The sequence below is a fragment of the Chiloscyllium plagiosum genome, chromosome 27 (assembly GCF_004010195.1).
Source record: "Chiloscyllium plagiosum isolate BGI_BamShark_2017 chromosome 27, ASM401019v2, whole genome shotgun sequence".
NCBI classification, from domain to species: domain Eukaryota; kingdom Metazoa; phylum Chordata; class Chondrichthyes; order Orectolobiformes; family Hemiscylliidae; genus Chiloscyllium; species Chiloscyllium plagiosum.
In genome coordinates this window covers 11,951,490-11,970,600 of record NC_057736.1, presented here as the reverse complement: position 1 = coordinate 11,970,600, position 19,111 = coordinate 11,951,490, and the positions used below count along the sequence as shown (strand labels likewise).

The window sequence follows — 19,111 nt, the reverse complement described above, 5'->3', positions numbered from 1 at the left end:
ATCAACTTTTAAATGGATAATCAATATTTTTATTGCAGAATCAATTCAACATTTGTAGGCAATATTGTTCCTTGTATACAGGGTCATGTTATTCACAACTTTTCACTTGTTATATGAGTTATTTAATAAAAGTCATTCATTGTCAAGATAATATGAGGGTTTGGTATAGTTAAAGGCGAGGCATAAAATCAATTTAATGTTAAATAGAGATGCAGTGTTAAACCAATTCAAACTTTTTTTTCTACTATTGATATTGTTTCAAATATAATTCTAATTCTTAGAAATACAATTGTTTGGAAGGACAACAGTGTGAATTTTCAAATCTTCATCGTTTGTTCTTTTCCAGAGATGTTGTTGTCTAGTTTAGTAAGCATGACTCGTATGTGGGGATCATGTATTTTATGTTAATGAATGCGTCTTCCCCTCCAAAGCGCTCGAATACCTCCAGAGTTTCATTTATAAGGTCCCCAATATTTTCTCGTTTCTGCTGACTGTAGATGATGCCGTCTCCAGAATTTACTGTGGAATGAAAAGGAAGGGACAATGAGTTCAGGGATTAACAGAATGTATCACATATCATTATATTCCCTGCTCAAGAAATGCTCTGCTTAGTGTTTCTGTGAAAAATCTACAGAAATAAATTCTTGCAGTAAAGCTAGACTGTGGACACAGAATTCTGTCCTGGGCCAGGGTAGGCATCTGGATAAATTTTGGAGAGGGAAGGGTGGATGGCCAGAAAAATGGCCCCCTTTAGTTCTATTATGGAAAAGAGTGTGATTCCTTGAGGCAGGATGGGGAGGTGTCCTTCTGCTCGTATTACCTCCCACTCTGAGAAGCCATGATAGAGGGAATTCATCGGGTTCCCTGCAAAACTCTGTCCAGTGTGTTTTCAGGAAACTGCAGCAAATGGATAAGGTGAATAGCCAAGGTCTTTTCCCCAGAGTAGGGGAGTCCAAAACGAGAGGGCACAGGGTTAGGGTGAGAGGTGAAAGATTTAAAAGGCACTTAAGGGACAACGTTTCACACAGAGGGTGGTGCGTTTACAGAATGTGCTGCCAGGGGAGGTCATAGAGATGTACAGTACGGAAACAGACCCTTCGGACCAGCTCATCTATGCCGTCTAGATATCCGAAAATAATCTAGTCCCATTTGCCAGCATCTCTCTAAATCCTTTGTAGTCATATAACTATCCAGAAACCTTTTGAATGCTGTAATTGTACCAACTTCCATCACTTCCTCTGGCAGCTCATTCCATACATGCACCACTGTCTGTGTGTAACAGTTGCCCCTTATGTCCCTTTTATAACTTTATCCTCTCACCCTAAACTTATGCTCCCTAGTTTTAGACAAACCTACCCCAGGGAAAAATACCTTGTCTATTTATCATATCCATGCCCCTCATGATTTTATAAACTTCTATGAGGACACCCCTCAGCCTCTGGTGCTCCAGGGAAAACAGCCCCAGCCTATTCAGCCTCTCCCTTTTGCTCAAACCCTCTAACCCTGGCAACATCCTTGTAAATCATTTCTGAATCTTTTCAAGTTTCACAACATTCTTCCGATAGGAAGGAGACCAGAATTGCATTCAATATTCCAAAAGTGGCCTAACCAATATCCTTTACAACTGCAACATGACCTCATAATTCCTATGCTCAATGTTCTGACCATTAAAGGAATGCAAACCAAATGCTTCTTCACTATCTTATCTCCCTAAGACTCCACTTTCAAGGAAATATGAACCTGCACTCCAAGGTCTTTTCCTTCAGCAACACTCCCCAGGACCTTACTATTAAGCATATAAGTCTTGCCCTGAATTGCCTTTCCAAATTGCAGCACCTCACATTTATCTAAATTAAACTCCATCTGCCACTCCTCAGCGCATTGGCCCATCTGATCAAGATCCCATTGTAATGTGAGGTAACCCTCTTCGCTGTCCATACACCTCCAATTTTGGTGTCATCTGCAAGTTAACTAACTATATCTCCTTTGTTCACATCCAAATCATTTACATAAATAACGAAAAGCAGCAGACTTCACACTAATCCTTGTGGCACACCACTGGTCACAGGCTTCCAGTCTGAAAAGCAAACCATCACCACCACCCTCTGTCTTCTACCTTTGAGCCAGTTCTGTGTCCAAATGGCTAGTTCTTCTTGTATTCTATGTGATCTAACCTTGCTAACCAGTCTCCCACGGGGAACCTTGTCAAATACCGTACTGAAGTGCATACAGATCACATCAATCTTCTTTGTTATTTCTTCTAAAACTCAATCAAGTTTGTGAGACATGACTTTCCATGCACAGAGCCATGTTGACTATTCCTAATCAGTCCTTGCCTTTCCAAATACATGTAAATGCTGCTCCTAAGGATTCCATCCAACAACTTGCCCACCACCGTTTTCAAACTCATGGGTCTATAGTTCCCTGGCTTGTCCTTACCACCCTTCTTAAATAGTGACACCATGTTAGCCAACATCCAGTCTTCCGGCACCTCACCTGTGACTATTGATGCTACAAATATCTCAGCCAGGCGTCCAGCAATTACTACTCTAGCTTCCCACAGAGTTCTTGGGTGCATCTGATCAGGTCCTGAGGAGTTATCCACTTTTACGCATTTTAAGACATCCAGAACCTCCTCCTCTTTAATATGGAGGTTTTTCAAGATATGTATTTATTTATCACTATTTCCCCACGTTCTATATTTTTTTACATCCTTCCCCACAGTAAACATTGATGCAAAATACACATTTAGTATCTTCCCCATCTCCTGCGGCTCCACATAGATTGCAGATTTTTAAGAGGCTCTATTCTCTCCCTAGTTACCCTTTTGTCCTTAATGTATTTATAAAATCCCTTTGGATTCTCCTTAAGCCTATCTCAATCCCCTTTTTGCCCTCCTGATTTCCTTCTTAAGTATACTCCTATTGCCTTTATACTCTTCTAAGGATTCACTCGATCTCTGCTGTCTATATCTGACATATGCTTTCTTCATTTTCTTGACCAAAGCCTCAATTTCTCGAGTCATCTGGCATTCCCTACACCTTCCAACCCTGCCTTTCACCCTAACAGGGACATACTGTCTCTGGACTCTCATGATCTCATTTTTGAAGGCTTCCCATTTTACCTGCGAACATCCGTCCCCAATGAACTTTTGAAAGTTCTGCCTAATACCATCAAAATTGGCCTTCCTCCAATTTAAAGATTAAACTTTTTGATCTGGTTCATCCTGTTCCATTTCTATTTTAAAACTATTGGAATTATGGTCGCTGGTTCCAAAGTGCTTCCCCCACTGACACCTCAGTAGGTACATCCACATACTGACTCAGAAAACTTTCTTGTACACACTTAACAACTTCCTCTCCATCTAAACCCTTAACACTTTAGCAGTCCTAGACTATGTTTGGAAAGGTATAATTCTCTACCATAACTACCCTATTATTCTTACAGATAACTGAAATCTCTTTCCAAATTTGTTTCTCTATTTCCCGCTGACTACTGGGGGGTCTATAGTATAATCACAAAAAGGTAATAATCCCTTTCTTATTTCTCAGTTCCTCCCAAATAACTTCTCTGGGCATATTCCCAGGAATAGTTGAAAGTGTGGTGCTGGAAAAGCACAGCTGGTAAGGCAGCATCCAAGGAGCAGGAGAATCTACATTTCAGCCATAAGTCCTTCATCTTGATGAAGGGCTTACACCAGAAACATCGATTCTCCTGCTCCTTGGATGCTGCCTGACCTGCTGTGCTTTTCCAGCACCACACTCTTGACTCTGATCTCCTGCATCTGTAGTCCTCACTTTCTCTCCTATATTCTCAGGAAGATCCTCCCATTCCCTGCCACTGCCCCTCCTATCTTGCCCCCTCTTTATATTCTTCCTACAGCATTTGTAAATTGTAACATTAAGCTGGTGGAGGCTGGTACAATTACAACACTCAAAAGGTATCAAGATGGTTATATGAATAGGAAAGGTGTAGAGGGATATGGACCAAATGCTGGCAAATGAGACTAGATTAATTTAGGATATCTGGTCAGCATGGACAAGTTGGACTGAAGGGTTTGTTTCCGTGCTATACAACTCTATGACTCTAAGTGAAATCTGAGGGAAGACCACAAAATTGATGACCTTCAACTTTATAAACAGAAACTGCCGTCCAACATATTTGAAACAAAAATTACCAGTACTTTGCCCTTTGGCACTGGAAGAGCTCTAATGTTCCATAGGTCAAACTACAGCCGATCCTCTGGGGGCCATAGATGTTTCACTGTTAATAGCTGATGTGTGTGAGTGTCTATAAAAGAATGTGAGAGTGTGAGGTAGGAGCAGAGTGCATCTGTTAGATGAGTAGTACAGAATGGGGTTGCTGTCTCGTGTGGGAAAGCATGCTTGGAGGACAGTTGACAGCGTAAAAGGCATATTAAAACAACCTTTCCATGCAGTTCTTCCATATGATTAGTATCTTGTACCGTTACCACTTCTATGCTGGGGGATGGTCTCCCACTGTTATTTGAAATGGGTCCCTTAAATCAAAACAAGTTTGAGAACCACTGTTATAGACCATTTACAGTTACGTGAATGGAGCAGAAGTGATCAATGTGCTCAGGTGCAGTCATCTTAACAATGCGCACGTCTGTACCCCCACAACATGGGATAAAGTTCAAGACTCTGAAGATCATCAGACACAAGGTTTACTCTGCCACATTTTTGCCAGCAGACAACATCATTGCCATGTAATCCAGATTTGCGTTGGTGAATCTCTACTAATGTTATACCATATATAAGAAGTAGTAGGGGAGTTGGTTAGCTCAATTGGCTGGACAGCTAGTTTGCAATGCAGACTGACACCGACAGTGCAAGTTTGATTCCTGCATTGGCTCCTGTTATCAAGAGAACCCTCCTTCTTGACCTCTCCCATCACCTGAGGCATGGTGATCCTTAGTTTAAACCACCAATCATGTCTCTCTAATGAGAGAGAAGTTCTATGATCCAGGAGGAATACAGTGATTTTACTTGTACATAAGACATATTGTGGGCATAGCTGTGTAACCGTTATGCTACTGAACTAGTAATTGGTGGGTTTGGAGTAAAAGTCCAGAAAATGCCTGTTCAAATCCCATCGAAGCATTTTGAGAATTTGATTTTTGTTTAAAAAGTTAAAAGCAGGTATTGGTAAAAGTGAATCGGTCATCAAGCTTTGAGTGTCCTTTTGGAACAAATCCCGCCATCTAGTCTTGCTCATATGTGACGACCTGTTTCATACCACTGTGGTTGTCTCTTAACGACCCCCCACAGTGGTCTGGTAAGCCGTTCAATTGTAGCAGTTTCTATTCAGCTGGTCAGTGAGATGACACAGCGTTAACTTTGCAGGATGACTAAGAAAGCCAGTGGTGACCATGTTCCAGAATGAATGAAAACATTAACATGTCGCCTAGCAGCTTGAATATATTTGTCTCCATAATCACGTGGATTTAGAATTTTAATTGGGTGTTGCTCATCATTGTGATTACTCTCAATCCTTAATCCTTCTAACTAGTTTAAATGCACAGTAATTGCCCTGCCTACTCTTTTTGCAGAGCCAATAGCATCTGTTGAGTAAGATAATTTCATCTGTAAAACTGCCCATGCCTCAAAGTTTGGTTTATTCTAGCCTGGGTGCTGCTAACTAGATCTCTGCTTCTGGTTAGGAGCATCAGCGGAGATGATGGTGCCATGCTGATATCACTGGAAGCCTAGGTTATTGCACTGGGGTCAACAGCTAGTGAAATTTCAATTCAATTAACATAACTGGAATATAAAACTTGCCTCAGTAATGGTGTTCATTTTGTTGACTAATGTCCTGTGGCTGTCTATCCCAGAACCATGGTAATGTACTTGAATCTCAACTGTCCTCTGAAATGGCCCTAGCAATTCATGAGTGGCTCTAAATTGGCAAGAGCTGGCTTTCACATTTCATGAAAGAAAAGAAAATATCATACCGGTTGTTGGGGCTGGACCAAATGGAATTAGCATAAGAAAGATTCTTACAAACAGTGCGCTATTGTTAGCGACAGCGCTGGTTTCCATGTATTTTTATTAGTTGCCTAACATCCACACCATTGCACAAAGGACAGAATATTAATTGCCCATGTAGCAAGTGACGAAAGTTATGTACTGTGTTTGTCAGAAATATTTTAATTGCTTTTCACTCGCACAAACCTGGTGCCACTTGTGACCAATCTTCTTCTTAATTACAGTGTTTGTGGATGTAGTTGTAATTTCTTTCACTGTTTTCTACCCTGCTAATTTTTATTATGTCCTTTTGACATCATAACTCTGACTGTCAATCTAGACATTACAATATGCGGAATTAGTTTAAAATTCATATTGTAGCTAGGACAAAATCTATATTTCAATTACCGCAGTGGCAAGAATTCACAGCTTCAAAAATTAACAGTAATAAAAGTAGTATTAATTCAATTTGATGTAGTTTAGTAAAGGGCAAAATTGTAAACCAAATATAACATACCCATCATATTCAGTCTTAATATTGACTTAAGCAGTCAATTTTTACCTTGTTTGTTTCTGTGTACAAACACACATCACTGCTGAACTTCATACTGTAAAACAAATGCTCTCAGTTGTACCTTTTAAACACTGGCTTATGTTTGATTACAACTGTGAAATGGCAATTCCTCGAAACATAATAAGATTCCTTAATCTCTTGAAACAAATCGAACTTCATTCTATTCATAAGAGGCAAAACTGGTGTGTCAATGTTGAAATCCCTGAGACAAAAATAATTACCAGAGACTCATCAACTTTATCATGAAACAAGTCAATTCCTCTGTTAAAACCAATGACTGAAGTCAAAGAAACATTTTTAAATTTGGTTTCCATTTTTGTTTGCCACAGGTTTTGCATTGATGTACAGAACCTTGACACATCCATTCAATTTGGCACTAGCTGCAAAAATGCATGTAAACTTATGCTATTTTAATCATCACATGTGGGATATAAACATGACATTAAAACCAAGAAACAGATGTAGGGCATTTGTCGCAATAAATTTAATTTCTTATTCATTGAATGCACTACAAAAAAAAGAAGCAAGGTCTACATTTTTACTTTCAATGTCTCCCTCTCCTCTCCTGATGGTACTGATACTTGCTGAAAACATAGTTCCAGGATTACTTATTACTGAGAACAACACCACCAATTCCATTTTGGTCTCCTCTACACTGGGGAGACACAGTACAGACTGGAGGACAGCTTTGTGGAGCAACTGTCTTCTATGTGCAAAAATGACCCCGAGCTTCGAGTTTCCTGCCACTTCAACACACCAGCCTTTTCCCTATCCAATATCTCTTTCTCAGGCTTGCTGCTGTGCTCCAGTGAAGCTCAGTACAAGCTGGAAGAGCAGCACCTCATTTTCCGTGTGGAAACCCTGCAGCCTTCAGGGCTGAAGGTCAAGTTCCATAATTTTAGGACCTGCCCACTCTCTTCTAAGTTCTTTACCAACCTTCACACCCCAGGCTTTGTTATGACATGAGTTGCTTCCAGCACCGCCAACTCAGGTTCACTTATTTATGGTCCCAATTATCACCTTTAGTCTCTCCCTGACATATCACCATCCATCCCTTTGTCTGCATAACTGCAGTACTCTTTCTCTGGGCTCCATCTCTGTCAACATATTCACTCCTCCTCTCCCCCTTCAGCTAATATATAACCTTTTTCATGATGCAGTTAGTTCTAAAGAAGGATCATTGGAACTCGAAACATTTACCCTGCCTTCTCTCCGCAAATGCTGCCAGATTGCTGAGTTTCTCCAGCAATCTCTGATTTCTGTTACAGCAAAATCCAATCTTGATCTCCCCCAGCAAAAATAGACACTGGGTAACAATCAAAACAGGAAACCTTTGATGACTGTTGTGACATAGCCAATAGTGCCCAAAATGCTATTGCAACTGAACTGAGACATTGCACCAGACATCCAGCCATTTTGAGCTGGACTGTCTAATATTCGAGGTAAAAACAATGACTGCAGATGCTGGAAACCAGATTCTGGATTAGAGTTGTGCTGGAAAAGCACAGCAGTTCTGGCAGCATCCGAGGAGCAGGAAAATCGATGTTTCGGGCAAAAGCCCTTCATACTCGATCAAATTGTGCCTCTTATCTACCAGGCTGAGGTGGCATCATTTTCAAATGGGGAATCTCCTCCATGATATTCTCAGGGGGTACAAATTGTTTTTAAGTATCTATCCCGAGCTTGCCATTTGAAGCATTAAACCACAGGTATTTAAATGACAGAGGGCAGAAATATTGGCACTATAATGCAACGTTAGCTTACTGCACATGAGCCAACAGCAACATAATTACTGAATGGCAAACATGAACTGCAAGTTGTCATCATCATCATCATCCTCACTGGTGGACCCTCGCGCACAAGAGTGACTTTCTTCCACTCACAGGGTGAGTCCGTAGGTGGCTGTACAGACTGATGCAGCTACCGCAGGCTCTGTTACACTTGGGGCAGAAGGTGGTTGTGCGAAGGGGGTGAGTGGAGTGTTGGTGTGGCAGTGCACTCCTTGCTCTGTTTTTGCCTGGCTTCCTCTTTATCCCAACAGCAAGTCTCGAGGTGCTCGATGCCTTCACGGATGCTCCTCCTCCACTTTGGCCCAGTGATTCCCAGGTGATACGTGGAATGCCGTACTTCGCAATGAGGCCTTAAGAGTAACCCTGAAGCACTTCCTCTCTCTACCTGGGACTTGCCCACTGTTTTGGAGCTGGGAATGGAGCACCTGCTTGGGGAGTCCCGTGTCGGTCACGTGGACGACGTGCCCAGCCCATCACAGCCGATCAAGGGGGATGTTGACCCGGTTGAGGTCGCTGGTATTGGTTTGCTGTCTTCCCAGCGGATTTCTGGGATCTCGCGGAGGCACTATTGGTGGTACTGCTCCAGCACTTGAGGTGTCTGCTATAAACAGTCCATGTCTCAGAGCCATATCGGAGGGTTGGGAACCACCACAACTCTGTATATCACAAGCTTGATGTTGGATCTAATATTGTTATCCTTGAACACCCATTCCTCAGGCGGCCGAAGGCTATGCTAGCACATTGGAGGCTGTGCTGGTTCTCTTCATCAATAGCTGTTTTGGCTGACAGGACATTCCTGAAGTACTGGAAGTGGTCAACATTCTCTAAGGCCTCCCCTTGGACCTTGATGATCAGGGGAGCTGCTCCATAATGCTGTGCCAGGTTATTGGATGTTTATCATGGTGGATGCTCAGGGAGAGACTTCGTAAGCCTCTGTCAAGGTGCTGACAATGGCCTGGAGCATATCCTCTGAGATTGCACATACACAAGCATCATCCACATACTGCAGCTCAATGACACTGGTTGAGGTGACTTTGGGTTAAGTTTGATGGAAATTGAATAATTTCCCGTTGGTTCTGGACGTTAGCCCCACTCCAACTGGGAGCTTGTTGGCAGTGAGGTGAAGCATTGCAGCGAGGTAGATTGGGAACAGTGTTGGGGCAATGACACAGCCCTGTTTGATACTGGTCTGAATGGGTAATGGGTCAGTGGTGAAGCCATTTAGCATTACCACGATTTTCATGTCATGGTGGAGCAGGCGAAGGATGGGGATAAACTTCATGATGTAGCCAAAGCACAGAAGGACATTCCATAACACTTCCTGGTTGACTGTGTCAAAGGTCTTTGTAGGCTATGTGCAGGGGTAGGTTCTTTTCTCTGTATTTCTCCTGCAGCGCTCCCACATTGAAAATCTATCTGTTATGCCCCTCCATGTCCAAAAGCGATGCTGTGATTCCAGGAGGAATTCCTCAGCCACAGGGAGGAGATGGTGGAGGAGGACCTTGGCAATGACTTTTCCAATGGTCAACAGAGGGAGGTTCACCTGTAGTTTGGACAGTTGGGTTTGTTCCCTTTATTGAAAATGCTCATGACTGTGGCTGTCCCAGGACCCTCTCCTCCTTCTAGATGTGGCAGACAAGGGCATGTAACTGCAGCAGCAACTCTGTCACTCTGCACTTCAATGCCTAAGTGCAAATACTGTCTGCTGCAACAGCCTTGATGGTCTTAAGCTGGCTAACGACTTTCTCTACTTTGTGGGGCTGAGTGTTACTGAGCCCGTGGTGTGTGGCGTGCTGTGGGATCAAGGACGCTTGGATCGATGACAGAGCCATGCTTGAGGAGGTCTCTGAAGCCCCCCCCCATCCCCCTGCACTGTTTGATGGTTGCTTTGTCATTGATAAGGGCCACTCTGTCCTTGGCCAGAAGTGGGATGGGGTCTTGGATGTTTGATACATAAGTGGTCTTGATAGCCCAGAAGAAACCCTGCATGTCACGGTTTTTGGCCAATCAGTGAGCCTCCAGTGCTTTCTCCAGCCACCACCGGTTCTTTATGTCACGGGTTTTGTGGTTGGAGCCCGGCCTTCAGTTGCCTGTAGGCCTGCCATTTCTCTTTCGACTGCAGTTGTTGCCTTATACTCAGAAATGACATGCGCTTCCAGCTTATCAGCTCTTGGATCACCTGATCATTCTCATCAAAGCAGTCTTGGTGTTTCCTTGTTAAGTGACTGACTGTGTTTTTGCGGGCATTGATGATGGCAGTCTTGAGGGCAGACCAATGGCTGTTGGGATCCTGCGACTCGGTGTTGCCAAGGGTCACTAGGTTTATGAAGAGGAGTTAATTGTATGAGGCTATTTTTTTCTGACTCCTTGAGTGCCCCAGTGTTGAACTCCTGGTGGCACTGCTTCTGTTATTCCCACTGCAGCAGGGCTACGTTGACCCTGGCTCAGATCAGGTGATGGTCAATCCAGCAGTCATTGACTCCTGTTATGGTGTGGGTAATTTTCGATGCCTTTCGATGCCTTTCCGATCTCTCGCTCTGACGATGACATAATCAAGGAGGTGCCAGTGTTTGGAGCATGGGTGCTGCCACATTGTTTTGTGTTTGTCCCCTTGGAGGAACAGTGTGTTGTTGATGAGGAGTTTGTGTTTATGGCATTTGGTCAAAAGAAGGATGCTGTTGGAGTTTTACTTCCCTACTCAGTCTTTCCCAATTAATCTGCACTTTTGGCCATCTCTGGCATTGAAGTCACCAAGACTTCCACTGAATGTTTAAAATACACATCTCTCACACACACTTTCATACGCACAAAGATTAAATACCCACAAAGGGAGAAAAAATGCAATTCCACTGGAATTCTCCATTATCAGAGTCAGGTACTTCTTGAAACACTTCTTCCTCTTTTCTGATGTGAGGCAAGTCTTCTTGCTGACTTGTCCAGATGAAACAACATAGACACACTGTGCCTTGCTGTCTCTTGATGCAATGCTTCATTCATTTTTTAGGCAGGAGTTTCCCATGTACCCAACTATTCGTCATTCAATTATCAGTATCTTCCAAAATCCCGTGTTTTAAACATACAAAGCAGGTTCTTTCTCTTCCCAACAAAATTGCTGTTGTTGCCTTCAGTTTCAGGAGGAGGACAACTTCTTCAAGGTAGACATCCTTGGCAGCACGGTTAAAGCCAACTAGGAGAAAGCGAGGACTGCAGTTGCTGGAGATCAGAGTCGAGAGTGTGGTGCTAGAAAAGCACAGCAGGTTAGGCAACAGGTGAATTGACATTTCGGGCAAAAGCCCTTAATCAGGAATTCCCAATGGAAATTGGAACAACTGGAGAGAGTACTTTGCCCACATTTAAGGTAAACCTGCTTATTTCCTTCTCTGTGTTGTTGAATTACAGCTGGTTTGATGATCTTTCAGATGGTCTTCCTGACTCAAACCAGTTTCTGCTATCATGTTTAAAGCATGTAATGCTTGGCTGACTTGGTCAAGTATCTTGCTATAAATCCACTGTTCTTTTCCAAGCTGTGTGTTTGGCTGGTAAAAATGGAATGCCATGTTATGACTTTTCACACCCTGTGAGTTTGGAACACCCAAGATTTTTGTGTTTGCGATGAGAAGCCATCATAATACAATGGAAAATTGATTAGATTGACTTCATATTTGTCCATCGCCCACTGGATTTCAAAGACATGATGAGGCAGAAAGTCAAATCAGTTGGTATTTCATAGTCCTATTTGTTGACAGTCCAGCCATAAGAAATGGATGTGAATTTGACAAATGGCTGTGGCTTCCACATTAAACTAAGCATTTGTTTTCAGTTTCAGGACCGTCTGGAGCTAAAGAATATGCCAAAGCCCCCTTAAAAGGTTTTTTTGTCCATTTTTAAAAATACAGCAGTCAATTCTGATCTCCCTGCTATAGGAAATATGTTGTGAAACTTGAAAAATGCCAGAAATGATTTACAAGGATGTTGCCAGGATTGGAGGGTTTGAGCTATAGGGGTAGACTGAATAGGTTGGGGCTATTTTCCCTGGAGCATCAGAGGCTGAGGGGTGATCTTTAGAAGTTTATAAAATCATGAGGGGCATGGTGAATAACAAAGATCTTTTCCCCAGGGTAGGGGAGTTCCAACCTAAAGGGCACAATTTAAGGTGAAAGGGAAAAGATTTAAAAAGGACCCAAGGAGCAACTTTTTCATGCAAAGGGTGGTGCGTGCATGGAACAAACTGTCAAAAGTCGTGGAGGCTGGTACAATAGCAACATTTAAAGAGCATCTGGATGGGTATATGAATAGGAAGGGTTTAGAGGGATATGGGCCAAATGTTGGCAAATGGGACTAGGTTAAGTTTGAATGTCTGGTCGGCATGGACAAGTTGGACTGAAGGGTCTGTTTCTGTGCTGTACACCTCTTTTGGTCTCCTTCGTATCAGAAGGTTGTTGTGATAGGAAGGAGACCTAAAAGGGACCCAAGGAGCAACTTTTTCATGCAGAGGGTGGTGCGTGCATGGAACAAACTACCAAAGGTCGTGGCGGCTGGTACAATTGCAACATTTAAAGGGCATCTGGATGGGTGTATGAATAGCAAGTGTTTGGAGGGATATGGGCTGGGTGTTGGCATGAGATGAGATTGGGTTGGGATATCTGGTTGGCATGGACAAGTTGGACCAAAGGGTCTGTTTTTATGCTATACATCTCTATGACTGTATGACTCTATGTATTTATACCAGAATGAGGCATAAACAATGCTGATTATGTGACATCCAATCATGTGATGCTTGATCAATCTATGAGAGTTGACAACTATAAGTGAGAGCAGAAAAGAAGCAGACATTTTGTCCAATGTTAATTAATTCCCCTCAAAGCCTTTAGCACAGTTCACCACTAACTACAGTTAAGAAGCAAATAAGGCAACAGCAGCAATTTTGTTGGGGAGAAAATGAACCTGCTTCGTATGTTTAAAATACGGGATTTTGGAAAATACTGATAATTGGATGACGAGTAGTTCGGTACATGGGAAGCTCTTACCTAAAAAAATTATTAAAGCATCGCAACAAGGGACAGCAAGGTACCAGTGCGCCTGCGTTGCTTCATCTGGACAAGTCAACAAGAAGACTTGCCTCACGTTAGAAAAGAGCAAGAAGTGTTTCAAGGAGTACCTGACTCTGAATTCCAGTGAAAGAAATGTCAGTGGCAATATAAAGATGTGAAATTTGCTGTGTGCATTCCATAAACTTCTGAGGAATGGAAATATTTGCCGCGGAATTGTGACATTAATGGCAACTGGAAAACAGTAATGGTTTGTTTGGAAGCTGATAATGGAGATCTGTCACTGCACAGATCCCCTTTGTTTGCACAGCATGGGCTGTCATGTGAGCTCATGCAGGAATGAGGCTGCTGCAGCCCACTGATGGAGCAGAACTAAGGAAACAGCAGGTCAGAAAGCCCAGCAAAGCTCCCTGTGGCACGGGGGAGGGGAACAACAAGGCAGGGGGAGGCAGGAAAGATCATGACTTCTTCCCAAGCAGAGTTTGAACTATTTCACACAGAGTGTGCAGTGTGCGGAATTCAAGTGCAGCGCCTGAGTTAAGTCATTGTCTGAGATTAATTACATCCCACCCACTCTGAACTTTTCAGAAGCTCCTCTTGTATATTAAATATGCACTGAGTCATCAACATGGGCATGACAACAATGTGCTGTGACAGTTTTGCTGGAGCAATGTAATATTTATTCAATCTTGACTGTTTTAATGATAATTTAACAAATGTGAAGACACCTCACCCAAATTAACAAAAGAATCCAAAGAATGTTCTACTCCTAATAAGTTAGTGATCCCATCCATGTAGCTCAGCGTGACATTTGCAGCTGAGTTGCTGTGGAGTGTGTGCTCTTTGCTCCTGAGTCAGTGGAAATACAGAAGGCTGAGTTGCTTTCATGCAACTGGTCTCCTTACTCAAGTGGAACATTGATAAACCTACACTTCTGTGGATCTGCATTGATTCCCTGAGCCTTGGGCCATTTATACCATGACAGATTGTCTCTCATTTGTTCCGTTGACTGCTCTACTAGAATATAAACTTGCCTTTTAAGAGCGTTTATGATACCCAGGTGCTAAGATTCGCAGTGAATTGATAGTCGCAGTCTACTGACAGATTTAGCATATCTGGTGTCATGTTAATAGGTACAGTCGTTAAAAAAACTGTAGAAGTAATACTTTGTTGCAGAGTAACCTGGTTTGGTGATGGAATGGAACAACCTTATTTTTAAAGGTAATCTGTAAATGTTTTTTTGATGGATAAGTAGTTTGACCAATTAAAAGTTGAAATTCTGACTTTGTAAAAAGGGACTATTGACAAGTTTTGGCACTTTGAAGCAGTTTGGATTTGATTTGAGCCTAGATTATCATGTTGGAGAGACACCTTAGTGTGTTGAAATTACCAGAAAGAGTCAGAAATCCCAAGTCCTCTTGACATTCCTCGGTTTTATGGGATTGGGATTGGGGTCAGGCCGTATTACACAGATGTGGTGTTCCAAGAGCTGGCTATGTGCTCTCAACTAGAAATTTGGAGTCTTTGGTGTCTGGAACCCAGAGCATGGCGATTAGTTAAGATAAGTGTAGGTTAATTCTCAGCACATTTCCTCTGGATAGACAGGATGCCCATTTGGAAAGCTTAGGAATCCTTGAGGATATAGGCCCAGGATACCTTAGGAATGGAGATAGCTATCATTTCAGGTGGAGGTCAGATACCTCATCAATAAACCTCTGGATTACTAATCCAGTGCCATCATCTCTACGCCACCATTCACTCTCCCCCCCCCACCCCAAAATCTGCACTCACTTGTTACCATTCTTATCTATCCAATGATAAATAAATCAGCTCCAACTTCCATCTCTTCTATTGTTAACTTCTAAAATACTTTGTATCCTCTCATCTACACATTGATATTATCTGAATCATGTGATCATCTACCTTGACTTGTGCTGCCAACACCACTTGTCCTGCTTGCAATCTTGACTAAGCCATTCCTTGATCCTCCTCAATCACTAGTAAAGCAAACTGTTCATAGCTTCAGCCTTTACTTCACACCTGAGCAGAGCTTCAGGCCTCCTATGCTTTGCATCACAATGACCACTGACATCCAGCTCCATAACAATCCCCATTCTGCCCCAGCCAAAGCCATCTGCTGCAATTCATATTCATGCCTTTCTCACTCCAGACTGGACTATTCCAATGGCTTTCCAGCTTACCTACCTATCTCGAAGTCACCAACACCCACATCAAAGAAATTGTATACATAAAATGTATTTAAGCAAAGACACATAGCAAAGGCACCATGAGGTAGTACCAACTGGTTTCTGAAGTCTGTTTTTGATAAAAGCTGGTGTTTCTTTTCTCAACTGGTTTCCTAAAGTCTGGAAGAAGCAATTCTTTAAATTGAGCTGCTTCTCACCATTATTAAAAACCTGAGATATTTTACTATTTTCTTTTCACTCTCTCTTCCAGACAATTTGAGCAGTTTCCTTGAAAGAGCAAACTGTTACTGGTTGGGACACAGAGGCTTATGCTTGACATTGAGGCTGAATATCAAACTGGTGGATATGAAAGATTGGTCCAAAAATCAGCCTTTAAATTGCTGGAAACTGGATAGACTGACAAGCCTGTTCTCACATCTATTTTTCTCATATTCTTAACAGCTATGAATGATATTTTGTGATTGACTGGTAAGAAATAAAGTGTCAAGATCAATCAGTTCAAGTCAGAGATAACTGTAGGCTACAAACTCTGATCTTCGCCTTTGAATTCAGCAGAATATAAAGTTGAATCATCGTAAACTGGAAATTTTTCCCAAAATGAAAAATGTTGAAAAGCTCTATTGTGAAGGGGATGGTAATTGATGTTCTCCTGATTTCCTGGCCCACATTTTCCCTCAAACAGTTTCTTAAAAACAGATAACCTGATTATTCATGGTTTTGTTTGGGAGGGTGGGTGTTGGTGTAACCTTGGCATGTACAAATGGGTTACTGTAGGAACAATGGAGCAGCCATCTAACCAAACATCCCATTCTGATTGGTCAACAATTGGCAAAAGCTTTAGAATGACTCCAGGTCTTGCAAGGTGCTGTATCAATGCCAGTTATTTTTCCTTCAAGACACATTTCTTGACTTTGTTCCTCTTTTTATTCTTGTGTTTGTCATTGCAAATTTAAGTAACAGTCCATTTACTTCACAAATAACACACTATGTTTTGGTTCTCAAAGACCATTAAGGGGAAAAGAAAGCCCTTCAACTCTGAGTTATCCCCTCATTCCTAATGTTTGCAGTTAAACCGGATCACGGAATTCTTGTGAAGAGCATCTGCTGTTTTATTGCATTCCTTGGGAATTTGAAAGATAATGCTTTTACAATCCAACCCCCATAGTCATCTGGGAAAGTGAAATCTGGTCACTAAAATGATACATGTCTCCCAAGATGATGTGAATTTCAGATAATCATATTTTCAAAAGTTGCTAAGAATCTCAGAGATATTTACTGAGAATGATGTCTGAAATACATTGTCCAATGTACCCAAAAACTCAATTAAGTCAGCTCAAAATCTTTTCAAGCGACATGACTCCGATCTCATTTGTAAGTCTGTGCCTAATGCCATTGGCAAAAAGAAGAAGTTGGATCAAACGTGTAATTATTCAGTTTGTCAGAATTGCACTTACAAAATAAGTGCAGCGCTTAGCGGTTACGTGTCATTGTAATGCAACTTACTTTTTTACTCTGAACTCTCACATCCGCACACTCCTCTCATCAACTCAGTTCATTATAGATTTGTATTTGCAAATATGGAACAAAATGATGTACCCTCGCCCAAGCCATTCCATTCTCCTACCCGGGCTGCAAAAGAAACTGCAACACCATCACTAATAGCAGGATGTTATTGCAGCCCGATTAGTTTTTTTTAATGCATCATTTTAAATCTATCAGCTCAGACATATTGTCGTACCTCTCTGACAGGTTGGACTTGAACTCAGACAATCTGCCCAAAATGTACGGACATGAACACTGCATTACAAGACTCTTTAAACATGATGGGCTTATAGAGGCAGTTTCCATTGTAGATTTTCATCTTCACATTTGTAATGTTGATATAGAAATAGAAAGAGGACAAATGCTTTAAAAGGAGGATTGAGTTACATCTATGATACCTCGATCCAAACATTTTGCTGCCTCTTGCTGTACCTGAAGACTTTGCTTAATATCTCGAGCTGATATTTGATCGGAAATTGGTAATTGGTGTGTGTTTGACGGGGGGAGGGAAACGGAGTGGATTTGGTTGTTTAAACACAAAAATCTGAATTGAAATGTCTTGGCTGATACCCGGTTTCTTTCACCCACTTGCTGCTATATCACAAGGCTGGTGTTCGTGCGGGAAACTGGCCCATTCTAAGGTGGTTGGTTGTTCTTTTAAACCTCATTGTCATTCCAGTATTTTGCTTTTGGCACCTTCATCAAAGATGAGGACTTGGCAGAGTCCCAAAATGAGCATTTTCACGCTTGGATACAGGTGCCTGCCTGACACCCTTCCCCAACCAGATCCCACTATTCCCCATGACCTTTCACCCAATTCCCAAGGCCCCGATCTCCCTCCAACCCCATTCTCCTGACTTTCTTGCATTACCAAGACCGCTGGTTCTCTCCTTTCACCCACCTCCCTCTGCCTCCACCTCCATGTAGCTGCTGATACACTGTACCCTTCCTGTGGCCTTCACAGCACCATCACTCCAACCACAAGACAACTCTCCACCCACCCATCCAAAACCCCAACTGAGGCTTTCCAATTCCCTTTGGAATCTGCGATCTTCCCCAGTATGATGAATCCCAACCTCCCTCTGCTTAGGTTCCCAATCTCTGTCCTGTGCCAATCAATAACCCTTCCCATTCCACCCCAACGTTCTGCCTCTGACCCGAGCCTAGATTTATCGGATTCTGTAGCCATCACTGTTGGTCAGCAATGTAAATATTAACACCATTGTATAGTATTACTAAGGTGTGACGATACATGTCTTTGCAGCATCTCATTCACTGACTGTGGCCCTCACCAGAAATATTACTTAAAGGGGCTGAGATTCAAAGTTCATCAGCTGCTGGATATTGTCAGAGACTGAAAGAGAAAAAGAGAGAAAGGAAACATATGTTGTGGTTCTGTTCGCCGAGCTGGAAGTTTTTGTTGCAAACGTTTCATTCCCTGGCTAGGCGACATCATCAGTGCTTGGGAGCCTCCTGCGAAGCACTTCTTTGATGTTTCCTCCGGTGTTTATAGTGGTCTGTCCCTGCCGCATCCGGTTGTCAGTTTCAGCTGTCCGCTGTAGTGGTTGGTATATTGGGTCCAGGTCGATGTGTTTGTTGATGGAGTTTGTGGATGAATGCCATGCCTCTAGGAATTCCCTGGCTGTTCTCTGTCTGGCTTGCCCCACGATAGTAGTGTTGTCCCAGTCGAATTCATGTTGCTTGTTGTCTGCGTGTGTGGCTACTAAGGATAGCTGGTCATGGTGCAGAGAACACCGAACGGAGAATTCACTACAAGGGTATACAGGAAAGCCACACACACAGACCAAGTCCTAAACTATGAAAGTAACCACCCCAACACACACAAACAAAGCTGCATCAGGACACTATTCAAAAGGGCCACAACACACTGCAGTACACAACTGCAAAAAGAAGACGTCGACCTGGACCCAATATACCAACCACAACAGCGGACAGCTGAAAC

At 42.5% G+C, this 19,111-nt stretch overlaps 1 protein-coding gene across 2 annotated transcripts in view; it reads right to left on the bottom strand.

Annotated features, from left to right (window-relative positions):
- Positions 1–19,111, bottom strand: part of pacrg (PARK2 co-regulated) — a 299,906-nt gene continuing 280,795 nt past the window's right edge. For both annotated transcript variants that reach the window (XM_043717409.1, XM_043717410.1), the window contains one exon: positions 1–519. In XM_043717409.1, coding sequence (XP_043573344.1) covers positions 359–519 — 161 coding nt within the window. In that variant the 3' untranslated portion in view covers positions 1–358. The remainder of the gene's footprint in view (positions 520–19,111) is intronic.